Below are 18,465 nucleotides of genomic sequence, written 5' to 3' on the forward strand. Positions count from 1 at the left end.
GTGGCGAATCTGTGGAATTCATTGCCACGGACGGCTGTGGAGATCAAGTCAATGGATATTTTTAAGGCAAAGATTGACAGATTCAGTCTGAAGAAGGGTCTCGACCCGAAACGTCACCCATTCTTTCTCTCCTGAGATGCTGCCTGACCTGCTGAGTTACTCCAGTACTTTGTGAAATAAATACCTTCGATTTGTACCAGCATCTGCAGTTATTTTCTTACATTGACAGATTCTTGATTAGTGTGGTGTCAGGGGTTATGGGGAGAAGGCAGGAGAATGGGGTTGAGAGGGGAAGATAGATCAGCCAAAGATTGAATGGCGGAGTAGACTTATTGGGCCGAATTGGTCTAATTCTGCTCCGGGAACTTATGAACTTATGAATAACCTGAACAGTTTGTAAGAGGAAACTATGTGGGAGAGCTGTGATGGGAGAGTGAGCGAGCAGGCGCGGGAATAGCGGCCGCCAGCTGCCTTCGCTGAGTCTGAACGAACAAACAAGTCTGCTCACAATCCCAGCTCTGCTCGACTCGACCCAACCCTACATTGTTGCGGCTCTGGGGAAAGGGGGTGGGGGGGGGGTGTGGGGGGTGTGGGGGGAGGGGGGGGGGGTGGGGCGAAGGCACATTGAAATGCCCCATTCCCACCCAACAGAAGATGCCTGTAATCCCACAGCAGTCCACAAATCCATCCCGCCAGGCTTCTAAACACTCGCTCGTATATTTGCAATGTCCCCCAGTCTGGCGTTTGTAACGCGAGGAGGACCTGTAATGTTATCGATTAAAAATAAATCATAGAAATGAATGAATCAAATTAAGTAACAAAAGCAGGTTATTTGCCCAAGGAGGGGTGACCTTTTTCATACAGCTCCCTCACTATATTTTTGCAAGCTTATAATATAATTGAAAAATAAAGAAATTAATGAAATATGTGGGCATTTGGCCCATTGTGTCCATGTAAGGCAAACACGTTGTTTAGACAATGCAGGCATTTTAACTTCACTGTAGCCAAGACTCAGGTGTTCACAGAGCCTTTTAAATTTACCGAGGCTTTTTTTGTCTCCATCACCCTTTCAAGATAAAAGCTCCATGTCCCCACGCTCCTTGGATGAAAATATGTTTTCTGATCTATCTTTAGTCTTTCTGCCAAATCACAAAAGTTGTATCTTCCCAAATGAATTGAACTGGTATTGCATCAAGGTACTTCTTGAATATGTCTTGAGATATCGCTGGTGCAAGATTGTGTCGGGTTCCGCAATTGTGACAAATATCTTGGGATCAGATTGGCCATCTTGCAGCAAAACCTCTTGGACTTGTACATTTGTTTGTATTTTTCTTTTGGATGTGGAGAATGTGAGGAAGTTGGCCATCGGTTAATACTTTGTTCCTCAGCTGAGAGATAAACCACATGCGTTCCCCTCAGCTGCTTCTCGTGTGAAGTCTCCTGGCTCTGAGCTAGCAGGAAGTGTTTGTCCAGTTCAGCGTATGGGGAATTCTAGTGCCTTGTGTTACACACTGCCTTCCTTATCTGATCATATTTTGCTGGTTTGGATGTGACAACGCTGCAAATGTATAATTCTGTCATCTTCCCTAACTCTGATTTTAATCTCTTTAACAGGCTGTTGAGGGTTCAAGTTTCCATTTTGCAACCGTAAAATGCCATGCCTCAGTCCGATGTCAGCTGTGTCTGCAAATGGTGAAGCCTTGCTCCCAGGTAGCCCTCTCAGGGCACGTCAGTTATCATCCCAAGACCCGTCAATGCACTGAAGAGAAATGTACACTGGCTTTATTCTTAACTGACTTTATCAGGTACGAGCACTAAAATGCACCAAAATTATAATTATTCCTAAAAATGCCCTTTCCTCTTAGCAGGTAAAGCAGACCAATTCCAAAAGACGTGGTCTACGTTTTTGGACCTATTACAAGCATGAGGTGCAATAGTAATTTTACAAAGAAATAAATAAATAAATGGTATCAGGACCTGGTAACGGGAGGTAAAACAACAAAACAGACTTGGTTGGTAGTCCCCTTCCTGCGGAGTTTAATGTTATAATAGAGCGATTGTTTCTACCCCTTTTTTTTTTTTTCTTTCTTTTCTAGGGTCTACTTTCTTACTTTACTTCCTTCTCTACTTCTTTTCCAAGGGGCTTTCTTTTCCCAACACTCTCTTGCACTTCACGACTCTTGCGCACTTTCTTTCCTTACTTCTTTACTTCTATCTTTTTCTTAAAGCTCAAAAAAATGAAGCGGTATAAAAAATGTATTAAGATATATCTGTTGTATTATTGTAATTTACCATACTTTTAATAAAAATATTTAAAAAAAAACAAAACAGGCTGTTGAGGGTTCAAGTTTCCATTTTGCAACCGTAAAATGCCATGCCTCAGTCCGATGTCAGCTGTGTCTGCAAATGGTGAAGCCTTGCTCCCAGGTAGCCCTCTCAGGGCACGTCAGTTATCATCCCAAGACCCGTCAATGCACTGAAGAGAAATGTACACTGGCTTTATTCTTAACTGACTTTATCAGGTACGAGCACTAAAATGCACCAAAATTATAATTATTCCTAAAAATGCCCTTTCCTCGTGCATAGGCTTAGCTCACAATTCTAATTATGGAGCATTCGCTTTAAAATGTCTTTGATTCAGTAGAGGAAGATTGAGGAGCAGCAAACTACAGTGTACACACTGGCTGAATGTGCGTATTCTCAGGCAGTCAGTGACAGACCATTGTATGTTACAAAGAGGAAAGAAAGAAGCAGATCTCAGAAATCCCTGTCTTGAATCTAGACTGCTCCCCCATCCAGCAATGTAGAAACAAGGAATTGCAGATGCTGATTTACAAAAACAAACTGATACAAAGTGCTGGGGAAACTCAGCGGGTCAGGCAGCATCTCTGGAGAACATGGATAAGTGACATCATGAGTCGGGACCTTTATTCAGACTGTAGGAAATCAGTCAATGGTTGTAACTGATCATCTAGCTTCACTCTTCTATCCTTATCTCACACCTTTTGTCATTTCACCACTGGCCTTGATCCAACCATCTGCCTATCAACCCTCCCCCTATCAACCCTCCCCCTATCAACCACCTCCCCCCCACCTCACCTGTAACTACGTTATCAGACTTTGTCCCCCTCTCCTCTTCCAGTTAACCCCCCTTCCCCAGCATAATCAGTCTGAAGAAAGGTTCCAACCTGAGCGGTCAACTATCCATCTTCTCCAGAGATGTTGCCTGACCCGCTGAGATACTCTAGCACTTAGAGACTAGTTAATGTTGGAGTTCTATGGGAATTTGGGAGGGGGGCTTGTATATGAATTACACAATCTGTGTGCGGATACAAGCAGTTCGGAGGGCAGATGGTATATTGTTCTTTAATGCAAAGTTGCTTGGGACCCTTCCTCAGATTGTCTGAAGAAGGGTCCCGATCTGAAAAGCTCTGTCCATTTCCCCCACAGAAGCTGCCAGACCATGCAGCATTTTGTGTTACACTTGAACTGTACTGCTTACTTCTATTCACGTTCTTATTAAGAATTCTGCTAAATTTCTTCTTGGTGAAAGATCATCTTTTGTCCGAACACTCGGGATTAACAATCCCAATGGTCGCATTATCTTTAGCAAGGGCAACAGTGAAATTTGTGCGAGGTTTCCATTTAAATCCTCGTTGTCTGTGAGCCACATGCAGCCGTGGTGGTGACTCCGGCAGGTGTGTGGCTTGCTTCCAGGCCTTGGCTAGTGACCTGGGGATGCGAAGGTCGGTGTGGTAGCATTCTGCTGGTGACGAATACCCGCCCACTTTTATCTTCATCTCAATTATCAATGGAGTTTGAAAATTGACCCGACCTTGGATGCTTGTGCTTCTGGAGTGTCATGACCAGTTGATGGTTAGCTGATTACAATCCCATTGCATCTCATATTTCATCTGACCTCCCATTAAAGCACATCGGTCTGTGCTGGGTCGAGTGGCGTACTCCTGCACCTATTGTCTATAAATGGCCAACCCTTTTTCTTGACACTCTGACTCTACAACTGAGAGAATCTGTCCTGTCGAACTCTTTAAAAAAAATTATATACTAGTTTCAACAACATGATTTAACATTGTTGTTTTATTATGCTGTGTCACATCAACCTTTATCAATGCCCATTTGATGAAAGAAACTTTTAGCTTGGTTCAAGAAGTAATTAATAATCTGCAATTAGTTAAGCACAAAACTGTGTGTTGTTGCTTTTAATTTCTGCAATCACACATTTTTTTACTTTTGACTCTTAAGTAGTTATATTCCAGGCAATTGAGTAAACAGATATTTCCGTCTCGAGGGTGATATGGAAACCCTGTATATTGGAGTTGACCACACACACTTTTCCCCTGAGTATGTTGTCTGCATGGTATGGAAATATTAACGAGGGGAAAGATCGCTGCAGATTTCTGGCTGTAAGCCATAACTCGTCAAACTGATTTTGCATCTCTGAAGATCATTTATCACCCCTTTTTTATTTTAATTAATTGAGAGCTTAAAGCCCCCCCCTCTCTCTCTTCCCTGTGCCCCATGTGGATGCGCACCCATATCTCCTGCTATCAATAGACAATAGGTGCAGGAGTAGGCCATTCGGCCCTTCAAGCCAGCATCACCATTCAATGTGATCATGGCTGATCATTCTCAATCAGTACCCCGTTCCTGCCTTCTCCCTGTACCCCCTGACTCCGCTATCCTTAAGAGCTCTATCTAGCTCTCTCTTGAATGCATTCAGAGAATTGGCCTCCACTGCCTTCTGAGGCAGAGAGTTCCACAGATTTACAACTCTCTGACTGGAAACGTTTTTCCTCATCTCCGTTCTAAATGGCCTACCCCTTATTCCTAAACTGTGGCTCCTGGTTCTGGACTCCCCCAACATTGGGAACATGCTTCCTGCCTCTAACGTGTCCAATCCCTTAATAATCGTATATATTTCGATAAGATCCCCACTCATCCTTCTAAATTCTTCCTTCTATCCTTCTATCCCACTCTCCTCTCCCCCCCCCCCCCCCCACTGTCTCCTTCCACCTATACCCCTCCCTCTGATTTCACATTTCATGCCTCTTCTCTCCTTATCCCCTTTTCACCCGGCCGGCCGTCTCTGGCCTTTGTCCAACTTTTTGCCAACAAAACCCCCTCCCCTGAATCCACCCAAGACTTGCCAGGCTTAATGCTGCCCCCCCACCCCTCTTCTAACGTTCTCCCCACTGCTACAATTGGCCTGAAGAATGGTCCCGACTTGAAACCTCGCCTGTCCGTGTCCTCCAGATGTGCTTGCTGACTCACTGCATTACTCCAGTACTTTGTGCTTTCGTAAAGATGAGTTATGTTTTCTTGGAGGAACTAGGAACTGCAGATGCTGGTTTACAAAAAAAGGCAAAAGTGCTGGAGGAGGGTACGGCCCAAAACGTCGCCTATTCAGGTTCCCCAGAGATGCTGCCTGACCTGTTGAGTTACTCAAGCACTTTGTGTCTTTTAATGTTTTCTTGGAATCAGTTTTTTGCCTTTGATGTGCTCTACCTTCAGTGTGGAATGTCGTAGCACAAAAGGGAGTGTTGAGGCTTCTGCCTAGAATTTCAGGGCTAGTTCTCCAGGTTAGATTAATAGTAGAGTAAAATTATAACATTGGCTAATTATTTTGTGATACCAGTGTGCTGATGTAATTTCATGGATCCTTTTATAACAGTAGACATGCTAGCTGTGTTTCTGCCTATGTCTGCTTCCAGGCCTTTAAAACTGTCGACTGAAGAATTTGGGAACCTTTGGCTTTCACTCTCCAACGACGTGAAACAGAATCTTAACTTCTCATCAGAGTCATCGGAAGCTTTGACGTCAGCACTTGACATTCTACAGAAAGAGCTCCGGCTGCACATTGTGACTATTATAGGTAGGCAATGTGCAGATTTCTAACCTTGAAACGACTGAACAATACAGGCTGTGTTGTACAGAAATCTGCTGTGAAAACATTTCCCGTTACAATGCAGTCAGATATTGTTGTTCCAATTATCAGAAAAACATCAATTATAGATGGCATCATGTAAACAGGCCCTTTGGCCCGACATGTGCATGTTGACCGTTCCTGCCCGGGTTAGTCCCATTTGCTTGCGTTTAGCACAATTCCCTCTCGACCTTTGCTATCCTTGTACCGGTCGCAATGCCTTTTGAGTGCTGTAATTTTACCTGCCCGTACCTCTTCAATGAGTCTGAAGAAGGGTCTCGACCCGAAACGTCACCCATCCCTTCTCTCCAGAGATGCTGCCTGTCCCGCTGAGTTACTCCAGCATTTTGTGTCTACCTTCGATTTAACCAAGCATCAGCAGTTCCTTCCTGCTCTTCAGTGGTCAGTGGTTTCTTTATTGTCACATGTACCAGGTACTGTGAAATACATTTTTTGCAGACAGCACAGCAAGACTATCCTTTGAGGGTGGGCAGAGGAGAGCCATTGAGAATCCTTGATTATGAGTTGCATAGTGGGTTGCACAGTGGTGTAGCGGTTGAGTCCCATTACAGACGCCCCAGTCAGTACTGAGCCTAGTGGACATGCTGTTTTATTCCATGACTGTGTCCAAGTTAACTGTTGCCTTTGTTTGCAGGAACCGAAGGGATTGTGTCCTGCCAGCTGCTTCCATCGACGGCCTGCTTACTCCACTGTCGATTCCAAGCTGGGACTTTATCACTGTGGCTGCGATCAGGTTGTGGTGTCCTTCCAGACTGCCTGCTGTACGAGTGCCAGAAGGTGATACGAGAAATGTAAGCTCGGCAAAAACCCGAGGCAGAAATAGTCAGGCAGCTTGTGTTGTTGTCACTGGTTTCGACGATATTTCTCAAGTTCATTGGAATCGAGGCGGCTGTGGTGTTTGATGAGGACCTGTTGTTCAAGGCCACTGCAGGTTGGTTGTCCCAGAGCGGCAACGTGACAAGAATAATGGTCAACCATTGTAAGAGCCGTTCGCAGTATAAAAGCAAGCAGCAGTAGCAACCATGTACCGAAACTGCTTCTTGGAGACTCCCTGAGATTGGCCCGCGGTTGGTGTTTAAATGTCTCGCCATTTCCAAAGTATTTTTTTTATATGGAAATTCTAGGCAAGTGTCATTATATGGAAACTGCAATGTAAGGTAAAACGTTTTGGATCATGGTAGTATTTTGATTCCATGTTTGAAGTTTTGCACATAAGAGAATTGTGAAAACAAAAACCTACTTACCTACTTTGTGATGAATGCCAAGTATCTTGGAGTATTTTAGCATGTCTGGCATGTTTTATAGTTGCAAACAAGTTTGGAAGGTCTCAATTAAGAGTTCCATTGCAATTTATTTTGTGTAGGAAGGAACTGCAGATGCTGGTTTAGACCGAAGGTAGACTCAAAAAGCTGGAGTAACTCAGCGGGACAGGCAGAAACTCTGGAGGGAAGGATGGGTGATGTTTCGGGTCGAGAACCTTCTTCACTCATTCCTTCTCTCCAGAGATGCCTGTCCCGCTGAGTTACTCCAGCGTTTTGTGTTTATCATCAATTTATTCCGCCTGTGTTGCAACTTGGAGTCATTTATGTATGGGGTACTCATTAAATGACGGAAGTTTTTTTGCCGAATCACACACTTTCAGTTTTTGAGCACAGAAACTCCAACCTGTGTAGGGATATTGATTGAGTTGTGCATATTTAATTCCGTTCGATCACGTCTCTTATTGCAAGCTGCATTGAAATTGCAAAATTACATTTTTCGTTTGGATGGTGCAGAGTTTTATTACTCCTGTATTCCTAGACGTGACACTAATTTGCTACAAGAGCTTCACTAATTTGTTGCACTAAAATTAAAAGAAGGGAGTTTGCTTCTTACTTCTTGCACTGTGGTCAAGATAAAAGTAATAATCAGGGAAGTGTTTTCAAGCTCTTTCGGAGCAGTTGTGCATGTAAGTTATAATGCTTATCAAGACTGACCCAAAGCCTTATGCATGTATAAGCCTATTTTGTACCGATAGTACGGTTTCCCTGTTTAATAATGTGCGTGGGTGAGTGTGTATCTACATAATAAATATAATATGTTTAATTATGGTTTCTGTAAACATCTGTAATTTAATGACTGCTGTGCTCAATATAACTTCTTTGTATACATCTGCTTTGTTTTATTTCTCGGAGTACAAAAGTATTATGATCTCCTTTGCAATGTGCTCAATTATTGTGTGAACGTTTTCACTTCCATTGAGCTCTTTAACCACTCTGCAGTCACATGGATCCATGGATTCACGTTAGATAATCAATTCATGACAGTTTGATGTTTCTGCCATTTTCTCTTTTGCTCAGTGTCACAGCTGGTCTCGCAGCGCCAGAGAACCGGGTTCCATCCTTGCCTCGGGTGCTGACTTTGTGGAGTTTGCACATTCTCCCTGTGACTGCGTGGCTTCCCTCCGGATGCTCCGGTTTCTTCCCTCATCCCAAGGACGAGTGGGTTTGTAAATTGGATGGGATCTCAGGAAGACCTTTGTGACCCAGAGTGTAGTTTGAATCGTGAGTAGGTGGTAGAGGCAGGTGCTCTTTACATATTTAAGTATCCAGACAAGCACTTGAGTCGCCAAAGTACAGGTGGCTACAGACTGTGTGCTGACCAAAGGATTAGTGTAGACTGGTACTATCATCAGCAGGGGTGTAGTGGGCCAAAGGGCCTCTTTCTGTGTTATATTACATTAGTTTAGTGCAGAGATACAGCCTGCAGACAGGACATTCGGCCTTTTGAGTCCACTCTGATTTTCGATCACCTGTCAACACTAGTTCTGTATTATACCACCACCTTCTAAACATTAGCAGCAATTTTACGGAGGCCAATTAACCTACAAACCCGCAAATCTTTGCGATTGGGGGGGGGGGGGGGGGGGGAGAATCCGGAGGAAACTCAAGCGGTCACAGGGAGAACATGCAATCTCCACACAGACAGCACCTGAAGTCAGGATTGAACTCGGGTCTCTTGCGCTGTGAGGCAACGGCTCTGCCAGCTCTGCCACTGTGCTGCCTTCAAATATTTGAACTACAAAATGGAGATGCTTAATATGGTAATGTGCAAGTATTGCAATCCACTAATTTCAGAATCAGGGTTAAAGGGAAACAAGTTACACATTTAGTACACCCCTTTGAGGACATGGAATTTCACAGATTAATATACCGGCTTATGGCTGTCGACAAGATGAATAGTCCAACCTGGTAAGTACAATATTTTGGAAAGGATGTCAGTATCTAACTCAAGGGGAAAGAAACTCAAGGGGAAAGATATGAGCCAAACGAGAACAAATGGGACTAGCTTAAATAGGGCATCTTTGTTGGCATGGGTGAGTTGGGCCAAGGGGCCTGTTTCAGTGTTGTGTGACGCTATGAAAAAGTTCATTTATAAGAACTAATTAACCTACAATTACATCTTTGAGATGTTGGAAGAAACCAAATCTGTTTACTTTAGTTTACTGCCACGTGTGCAGTGAAAAGCTTTTGTGGCGTGCTAACCAGCCAGCAGAAACACAAAACACGATTACTAGTCAGAAACTAGTCGGAAAAGTCGTCAGACAGGAAGCACTTGCTGCCTCTGTGCAGACACCACCTGAGATCAGGGTAAAATTAAGTGCCTGCAACTAAGATGGCAGCCAAACTGCTGTGCCGTCATTTGGGAGAGTTAAAACAAAATAAGGAACATAATGAAAATAAACGCACAATTGCATTAAATGGTTTGTTCTTGACATCGCTGTTTGAGAAAGTACTCGTCCCCTTTGCTGTACGGAAGGAAGGTATTTAATCGAACATGAAGACAGCACCCTAGTACTCCAAACCACGCATTGTTATCTTGCAACTTTAAGGGCCTGTCCCACTTAGGCGATTTTAAGGCGACTGCGGGCGACTAGGCTGTCCCTGAACGTTCGCCGGGGTGTCGCGGGCATGATCGTGAGGAGTCTTCCAAAGATCGTAGTGGATCTCGGCATGTCGCTGAGAAATCAAACGGTTTGAAATCTCTCCGCGACAGCTGGGCTTGTCGCCAGGTATCGTAGCTTATTGCGGTCGCTGTCGCATGCTGTCCCCAGGTTTGACAGGTTCTCTTAAGATACATTTAGAAGCACATAATATTAAAATAAGTAAAGTCATTTCAAAATACCATAAAATGCTTGCGTTTAACCAATTTATTTTCCGTCGGGACATTTGACAGGTAGATTTGGAGGCGGCAGTTTGACGGTCAGGTAAGCGTGGGAATTTTTGCGATGTTTTTGGCCTCAGCCATTTCATTTAAAGTGGGCTCCAAACCCAGATATTCAACCCACAAACCAGATATGCATCTCCCGTAAATTTTCAAAAAATGCCCACACACTATTAACAAAGATATCCACTGATCCACTTTTTAAATTATTTTTTTAAATACAGCTATTAGTAAACTGGAAATAAATCCAGTTTATTCCTTGTTACAGTGAAGCTTGGTTGTTAAGTAACCCATTCAAGGTGTTATAGTTCAAAACTCTCAAGTACTTACCGACTTGTCAGTGATTTCAACGAAAACCAGGACGCCTGAGAAGCATTGACAGCGTGGGAATTTTCGCGATGTTTCAGAAGACGCTGTAATCTCGACCTGACTGGTCATTGTCGTGGTCATTGTCGTCGGGTAAATGAAAAGTTTGGCGATCTGCTACGACTTTGACAGTCGCCTGCAGTCGCCAAAAAGATCGTCTAAGTGGGACAGGCCCTTTAATTCCATCTCTTGAAATTCGTGCAGTATTTTATGGGCTGATAAACATGGTCGAGTCTTCACATGTCTCTAGCATTACTTTAGTCGTACATGAGTATTTTCTTAACTTCTGATCAATGAAAATGTATGTGCATCTAGGTCTGAAATCCTGACTTGTGTTAGACCCTGACCCCTTGGTGAAAGCAGTGATAAGTGTTGCATGCATTTCCCTCAGTGCTCTCCCAAGAACAGCACACAATCCGTGGCTGCTGCTTGTTTATATAAAAGTACATGCTCTCCTTGGAAAAAAATATTTAGAATTCTGAACCTGCCAAAAATAAATAATTTCTTCTCAACACTTTGCCATTAGTCTTTATAATATAAGACACTGTAGAAGGGATTCTTATAAGACAGCTGCTCCCTAATTTTAATGACACTGGCATTGGAAGAAGGGTCCCAAACTGAAACGTCGCCTGTCCATGTCGTCCAATGATGCTGCCTGGCCCATTGAGTTACTCCAGCACTTTGTGTTTTGTAAACCAGCATCTGCAGTTCCTTGTGTCTACCATCAATTAGTGGGTGAGTAGGCAGATTTCTTTTTTAACTTGTGCACCTGATTTGTTCCTTCTGCTGCTTTCTTCCATACATCTTTCACCGTGGAAGACAGACATTATAATCGAATACAGTGTTTGCTTTTCTGAAAGCCGTAATTTGAAAATTTTAAATTATCTTGCAACTAATTTATAGTTCTGCTTCTGCAAATGTTCTCGATGAATATAAAATATACTTTTAAAATTTCTTATTGCACGCGTATTTTTCATTGTTCATTCTGCTTGCTCACGAGCAACTAATTGGGTGAGAATGCACATGACTATGGCAAGTATTGACATGTCTTAGACTAAGAATGTTTTTTAAAATAAATAGTCACTTACAGCAACCAACGTAATGGCTATGATTAATAACAGGACATGCTGTGACACTCTTCATTAAAAGGTAGCAAATGAGTAAATATTCTAGGCAAAATAAAGAGCTTTTTCCAGTCTTTGTAGTCACAGTCAATAATTTGTTTGAAGATTAATGTTGCTAATCCATTAAGACCGTATGAATTTAGTAACCCTTATTTTTATTAAAGCAGAAATTATTTTACTGCATGGCCCGCTGACTTCCTTGATTTTGCTACCTTGATGTGGTCATTAAATGTTTTAGATTGAAGCACGACACAACTTTAATGGGTTTTTTTGCCTGCAGAATGACACAGAAAAATAATCCTTGGATGGTTTCTCTTGTGTTTACATTAGTTTCGAGATACAGCACGGAACCAGGCTCCTCGGCCCACCACATTCCCGACGACCAGCGATCACCCTGTACACTACTAGCACTATTCTGCACACCAGGGACAATCCATGTGCCTGTCCAAAAGTCTCTAAAATGCTACTGCAGTATCTACCTCGACCCTCAACTAAGGCACTCACCACCCTCTGTGTGCAGAATTACGTTTCCCGGCTTACCTCCTATAAACATTCCCCTCTCCCCTTAGAGTTATGCCCTCCCTGGGGAATTGTCTGCCTTGCATCTCCCATTATCCGGGTTTGAGTGGAGATTGGGCAACGAGGATCAACGTCCATTTTTCTGATGGGTCGCAACCAGTTATGGTAAATTGCAATCCTCTCCCTGGTGCGTGAGGCTGGAGGAGGCACACGCCCTTACTTAACCCCAGCATTGGGAACACCATCAGATCAACTACCGTAAATAGACTAAGTTGTAAAAGGCACTGTAATACTATACAAGGTCTCTCAAGTTTCCCGAGGACATGGGTTCAAGGGGAAGCGATTTAATAGGAATCTGAGGGGTAAAGTTTTCACACAAAGGGTGGTGGGTGTATGGAACAAGCTGCCAGAGGAAATAGTTGAGGCTGGGACTATCCCAATGTTTAAGAAACAGTTAGGCAAGTGCATGGATAGCTATATTACAGTATAGCAAAGGGGATTACAGAGGCATGGGGCAGGAGCTGGCCAAAATTGACTGGAAGGAGGCCCTAGCAGGGAAGACGGTAGAACAGCAATGGCAGGTATTCCTGGGAATAATGCAGAGGTTGCAGGATCAATTTATTCCAAAGAGGTGGAAAGACTCAAAGGGGAGAAAGAGACACCTGTGGCTGACAAGGGAAGTCAGGGACAGCATAAAAATTAAGGAGAGGAAGTATAACATAGCAAAGAAGAGTGGGAAGACAGAGGATTGGGACTCTTTTAAAGAGCAACAAAAGTTAACTAAAAAGGCAATACGGGGAGAAAAGATGAGGTACGAGGGTAAACTAGCCAATAATATAAAGGAGGATAGCAAAAGTTTTTTTAGGTACGTGAAGAGGAAAAAAATAGTCAAGGCAAATGTGGGTCCCTTGAAGACAGAAGCAGGGGAATTTATTATGGGGAACAAAGAAATGGCAGACGAGTTAAACCGTTACTTTGGATCTGTCTTCACTGAGGAAGATACACACAATCTCCCAAATGTTCTAGGGGCCGGAGAACCTGGGGTGATGGAGGAACTGAAGGAAATCCACATTAGGCAGGAAATGGTTTTGGGTAGACTGATGGGACTGAAGGCTGATAAATCCCCAGGGCCTGATGGTCTGCATCCCAGGGTACTTAAGGAGGTGGCTCTAGAAATAGTGGAAGCATTGGAGATCATTTTTCAATGTTCTATAGATTCAGGATCAGTTCCTGTGGATTGGAGGATAGCAAATGTTATCCCACTTTTTAAGAAAGGAGGGAGAGAGAAAACGGGTAATTATAGACCAGTTAGTCTGACATCAGTGGTGGGGAAGATGCTGGAGTCAATTATAAAAGACGAAATTGCTGAGCATTTGGATAGCAGTAACAGGATCATTCCGAGTCAGCATGGATTTACGAAGGGGAAATCATGCTTGACAAATCTACTGGAATTTTTTGAGGAGGTAACTAGGAAAATTGACAGGGGAGAGTCAGTGGATGTGGTGTACCTCGACTTTCAGAAAGCCTTCGACAAGGTCCCACATAGGAGATTAGTGGGCAAAATTAGAGCACATGACATGGATAGAAAATTGGTTGACAGACAGAAAGCAAAGAGTGGGGATAAATGGGTCCCTTTCGGAATGGCAGGCAGTGACCAGTGGGGTACCGCAAGGTTCGGTGCTGGGACCCCAGCTATTCACGATATACATTAATGACTTAGATGAAGGGATTAAAAGTACCATTAGCAAATTTGCAGATGATACTAAGATGGGGGGTAGTGTGAATTGTGAGGAAGATGCAATAAGGCTGCAGGGTGACTTGGACAGGTTGTGTGAGTGGGCGGATACATGGCAGATGCAGTTTAATGTAGATAAGTGTGAGGTTATTCACTTTGGAAGTAAGAATAGAAAGGCAGATTATTATCTGAATGGTGTCAAGTTAGGAAGAGGGGATGTTCAACGAGATCTGGGTGTCCTAGTGCATCAGTCACTGAAAGGAAGCATGCAAGTACAGCAGGCAGTGAAGAAAGCCAATGGAATGTTGGCCTTCATAACAAGAGGAGTTGAGTATAGGAGCAAAGAGGTCCTTCTACAGTTGTACCGGGCCCTGGTGAGACCGCACCTGGAGTACTGTGTGCAGTTTTGGTCTCCAAATTTGAGGAAGAATATTCTTGCTATTGAGGGCGTGCAGCGTAGGTTCACTAGGTTAATTCCCGGAATGGCGGGACTGTCGTATGTTGAAAGGCTGGAGCAATTAGGCTTGTATACACTGGAATTTAGAAGGATGAGGGGGGATCTTATTGAAACATATAAGATAATTAGGGGATTGGACACAGTAGAGGCAGGAAACATGTTCCCAATGTTGGGGGAGTCCAGAACAAGGGGCCACAGTTTAAGAATAGGGTAGGCCATTTAGAACGGAGATGAGGAAGAACTTTTTCAGTCAGAGAGTGGTGAAGGTGTGGAATTCTCTATCTCAGAAGGCAGTGGAGGCCAGTTCGTTGGATGCTTTCAAGAGAGAGCTGGATAGAGCTCTTAGGGATAGCGGAGTGAGGGGGTATGGGGAGAAGGCAGGAACGGGGTACTGATTGAGAGTGATCAGCCATGATCGCATTGAATGGCGGTGCTGGCTCGAAGGGCTGAATGGCCTACTCCTGCACCTATTGTCTATTGTCTGCTTCCAGGCCTTTAAAACTGTCGACTGAAGAATTTGGGAACCTTTGGCTTTCACTCTCCAACGACGTGAAACAGAATCTTAACTTCTTATCAGAGTCATCGGAAGCTTTGACGTCAGCACTTGACATTCTACAGAAAGAGCTCCGGCTGCACATTGTGACTATTATAGGTAGGCAATGTGCAGATTTCTAACCTTGAAACGACTGAACAATACAGGCCGTGTTGTACAGAAATCTGCTGTGAAAACATTTCCCGTTACAATGTAGTCAGATATTGTTGTTCCAGTTATCAGAAAAACATCAATTTTTCAGTCAGAGAGGTGAAGGTGTGGAATTCTCTGCCTCAGAAGGCAGTGGAGGCCAGTTCGTTGGATGCTTTCAAGAGAGAGCTGGATAGAGCTCTTAAGGATAGCGGAGTGAGGGGGTATGGGGAGAAGGCAGGAACGGGGTACTGATTGAGAGTGATCAGCCATGATCGCATTGAATGGCGGTGCTGGCTCGAAGGGCTGAATGGCCTACTCCTGCACCTATTGTCTATTGTCTGCTTCCAGGCCTTTAAAACTGTCGACTGAAGAATTTGGGAACCTTTGGCTTTCACTCTCCAACGACGTGAAACAGAATCTTGACTTCTTATCAGAGTCATCGGAAGCTTTGACGTCAGCACTTGACATTCTACAGAAAGAGCTCCGGCTGCACATTGTGACTATTATAGGTAGGCAATGTGCAGATTTCTAACCTTGAAACGACTGAACAATACAGGCCGTGTTGTACAGAAATCTGCTGTGAAAACATTTCCCGTTACAATGTAGTCAGATATTGTTGTTCCAATTATCAGAAAAACATCAATTTTTCAGTCAGAGAGGTGAAGGTGTGGAATTCTCTGCCTCAGAAGGCAGTGGAGGCCAGTTCGTTGGATGCTTTCAAGAGAGAGCTGGATAGAGCTCTTAAGGATAGCGGAGTGAGGGGGTATGGGGAGAAGGCAGGAACGGGGTACTGATTGAGAGTGATCAGCCATGATCGCATTGAATGGCGGTGCTGGCTCGAAGGGCTGAATGGCCTACTCCTGCACCTATTGTCTATTGTCTGCTTCCAGGCCTTTAAAACTGTCGACTGAAGAATTTGGGAACCTTTGGCTTTCACTCTCCAACGACGTGAAACAGAATCTTGACTTCTTATCAGAGTCATCGGAAGCTTTGACGTCAGCACTTGACATTCTACAGAAAGAGCTCCGGCTGCACATTGTGACTATTATAGGTAGGCAATGTGCAGATTTCTAACCTTGAAACGACTGAACAATACAGGCCGTGTTGTACAGAAATCTGCTGTGAAAACATTTCCCGTTACAATGTAGTCAGATATTGTTGTTCCAATTATCAGAAAAACATCAATTTTTCAGTCAGAGAGGTGAAGGTGTGGAATTCTCTGCCTCAGAAGGCAGTGGAGGCCAGTTCGTTGGATGCTTTCAAGAGAGAGCTGGATAGAGCTCTTAAGGATAGCGGAGTGAGGGGGTATGGGGAGAAGGCAGGAACGGGGTACTGATTGAGAGTGATCAGCCATGATCGCATTGAATGGCGGTGCTGGCTTGAAGGGCTAAATGGCCTACTCCTGCACCTATTGTCTATTGTCTATTGACAGGTTTGGAAGGATATGGACCAAGCGCAGGCAGGTGGGATTAGTGTAGTGGGCAAGTTGCACTTTCAAATGCAGAGTGCAGTGTTCTTTGCTAAGCTGTGAAGCAGAAGCCTCTAACATCACTAACATCCAGACCAGCAGTGCCTATGGTGTGTCAATCAGAGCTGTGGTCTATAGCCACGAGAAACTGGATTGTGAAGGAAGGAACTAGGAAGAAACCAAAGATAAACACAAAATGCTGGAGTAACTCTGCAGGACAGGCAGCATCTCTGGAGAGAGGGAATGGGTGATGTTTTGGGTCGAGACCCTTCTTCAGACTGAAGAAGGGTCTCGACCCGAAACGCCACCCATTCCTTCTCTCCAGAGATGCTGCCTGTCCTGCAGAGTTACTCCAGCATTTTGTCGATCTTGTGAAGGCTCATATTCCTTTCACATGGGACCCATGCAGTCCACAGACAAAGGAGACATTCAATACATCCATTACTGGGAACACAAAGCCAGTGACTAAAACACTGCACCACCATGTTCCCTGTCTGCAAGATAACTTTGCCTTTTCTCGATTTCATGATTGTATGATCTTCTTGGTAACAGAATTCTGAGAGGTCAGGGGTGGATAAATAAAATATTACGCACAACAGAAGTTTGTTTAACCTGTAAAAAAAGCTGTTTGCTTTAATGAGGGATTATTATTCACTCGGTTCATTAGAAACAAAGATATTACATTCTCTTGGCAAACCTCTCGCACAAAGATTGTCGCCACAAACCCTAGTCATGTCTTCACAGTGAGTTGCTGTTTTGAATGTGAATTTTACACTCGAGGCCCTTGGCAAAGGTTGCAAGCTCATTGCGTGATGGATTTACATGTGGTAAAGGGAATGTATATCTCTGGTTGATATTAAGATCCCTTGTTATCTTGCTAACGAACTGTACTCTACTGCTCAGAAAAGGACAGGAAGGCCCTTCAGAGGGTCATCACGACGGCCCAGAAGATCATCGGCTGCTCACTGCCCTCCCTGGAGCACCTGTTCAGCCTACGCTGCCTCAGTAGAGCAGGCAAAATAATAAAAGATCCATCCCACCCCGGCCACCGTCTGTTTGTTCATCTGCCCTCTGGTCGACGTTTCAGGTCGATCAAATCCCGAACAAACAGACTTAAGAACAGTTTTTACCCCAGGGCCATACGAGAACTGAACACTACCTTTGCACTAGGCAACACCGTTAAAAAATCTTGTACTTAATATAATTGTATTTAATTGTATTTATGTATTTATTTGTTTTTGCATTTATTGCATATATGTTTGTACGCACCGTCAGGATTGGCTATTTTTAAATTTCGTTGTACTCGTTGCAATGACAATAAATGAATATTACTATTATTATTATTATTACAATGGATTTAGCAATGAATGCATCCCTTGAAAGATGTTCCTTGACTTGTGAATCCCGACACTGATAATTGACGGCATTGTATTGTTGATTTGGGGGGTAGGAGGGCGGGGGTTGGGGAGGGTAGGGTGGGGAGGGGGAGGGGGAGGGTAGGGGAGGGCATGGGTGGGGGTTGGGGAGGGCAGAGTAGGGGTGGGGAGGGTAGGGGAGGGCAGTAGGGGTGGGGGGTGGGGAGGGCGGGGGGGAAGAGTAGGGGAAGGGGGGGCTGGGTATGTGTGGGGGGGGGGGGGAGAGCTATAATCGTCACCGAATTTGTTGACAAAATTCCACTGACCAACGTTTCAATCGATTAAGCTTTATAGATTTTTGCTGAAAAATGTAGATAAACCAGATAAATGTGAGGACTCTTGTGTTAGAAAAGTACTTCCTAAACCTGCATCCTGTCCTTGGTCCAGTAGAGGTTTCAGTTACCTGGGCAACAGACACATTTTCGTATGTGCTAAAGCCGTTGAGAACAACGCATACAAAAGGTTGTGAACAAAAAAGCCAGATTTGCAAAGCAAGGTAGTCTTCCAGATTTGGTTCCCACTATCATT

The 18,465-nt window shown here is 44.0% G+C and overlaps 1 protein-coding gene across 5 annotated transcripts in view; it reads left to right on the forward strand.

Annotated features, from left to right (window-relative positions):
• The window catches only part of ap4e1 (adaptor related protein complex 4 subunit epsilon 1), a 39,619-nt gene extending 31,532 nt beyond the window's left edge, over window positions 1–8,087 (forward strand). For 4 of the 5 annotated variants that reach the window (XM_078427273.1, XM_078427274.1, XM_078427275.1 and 1 more), the window contains exons 19-20: window positions 1,615–1,805; window positions 2,332–2,497. In XM_078427273.1, the coding sequence (XP_078283399.1) occupies window positions 1,615–1,805; window positions 2,332–2,368 (228 nt within the window). In that variant the 3' untranslated portion in view covers window positions 2,369–2,497. Of the gene's footprint in view, window positions 1–1,614; window positions 1,806–2,331; window positions 2,498–5,732; window positions 5,894–6,599 lie in introns of those variants that run through there. The other variant, XM_078427277.1, reaches the window with a different exon arrangement.
• Window positions 8,088–18,465: the final 10,378 nt, after the last annotated feature.

Source organism: Rhinoraja longicauda, chromosome 33 (assembly GCF_053455715.1).
Source record: "Rhinoraja longicauda isolate Sanriku21f chromosome 33, sRhiLon1.1, whole genome shotgun sequence".
In the NCBI taxonomy this organism is placed as follows: Eukaryota; Metazoa; Chordata; class Chondrichthyes; order Rajiformes; family Arhynchobatidae; genus Rhinoraja; species Rhinoraja longicauda.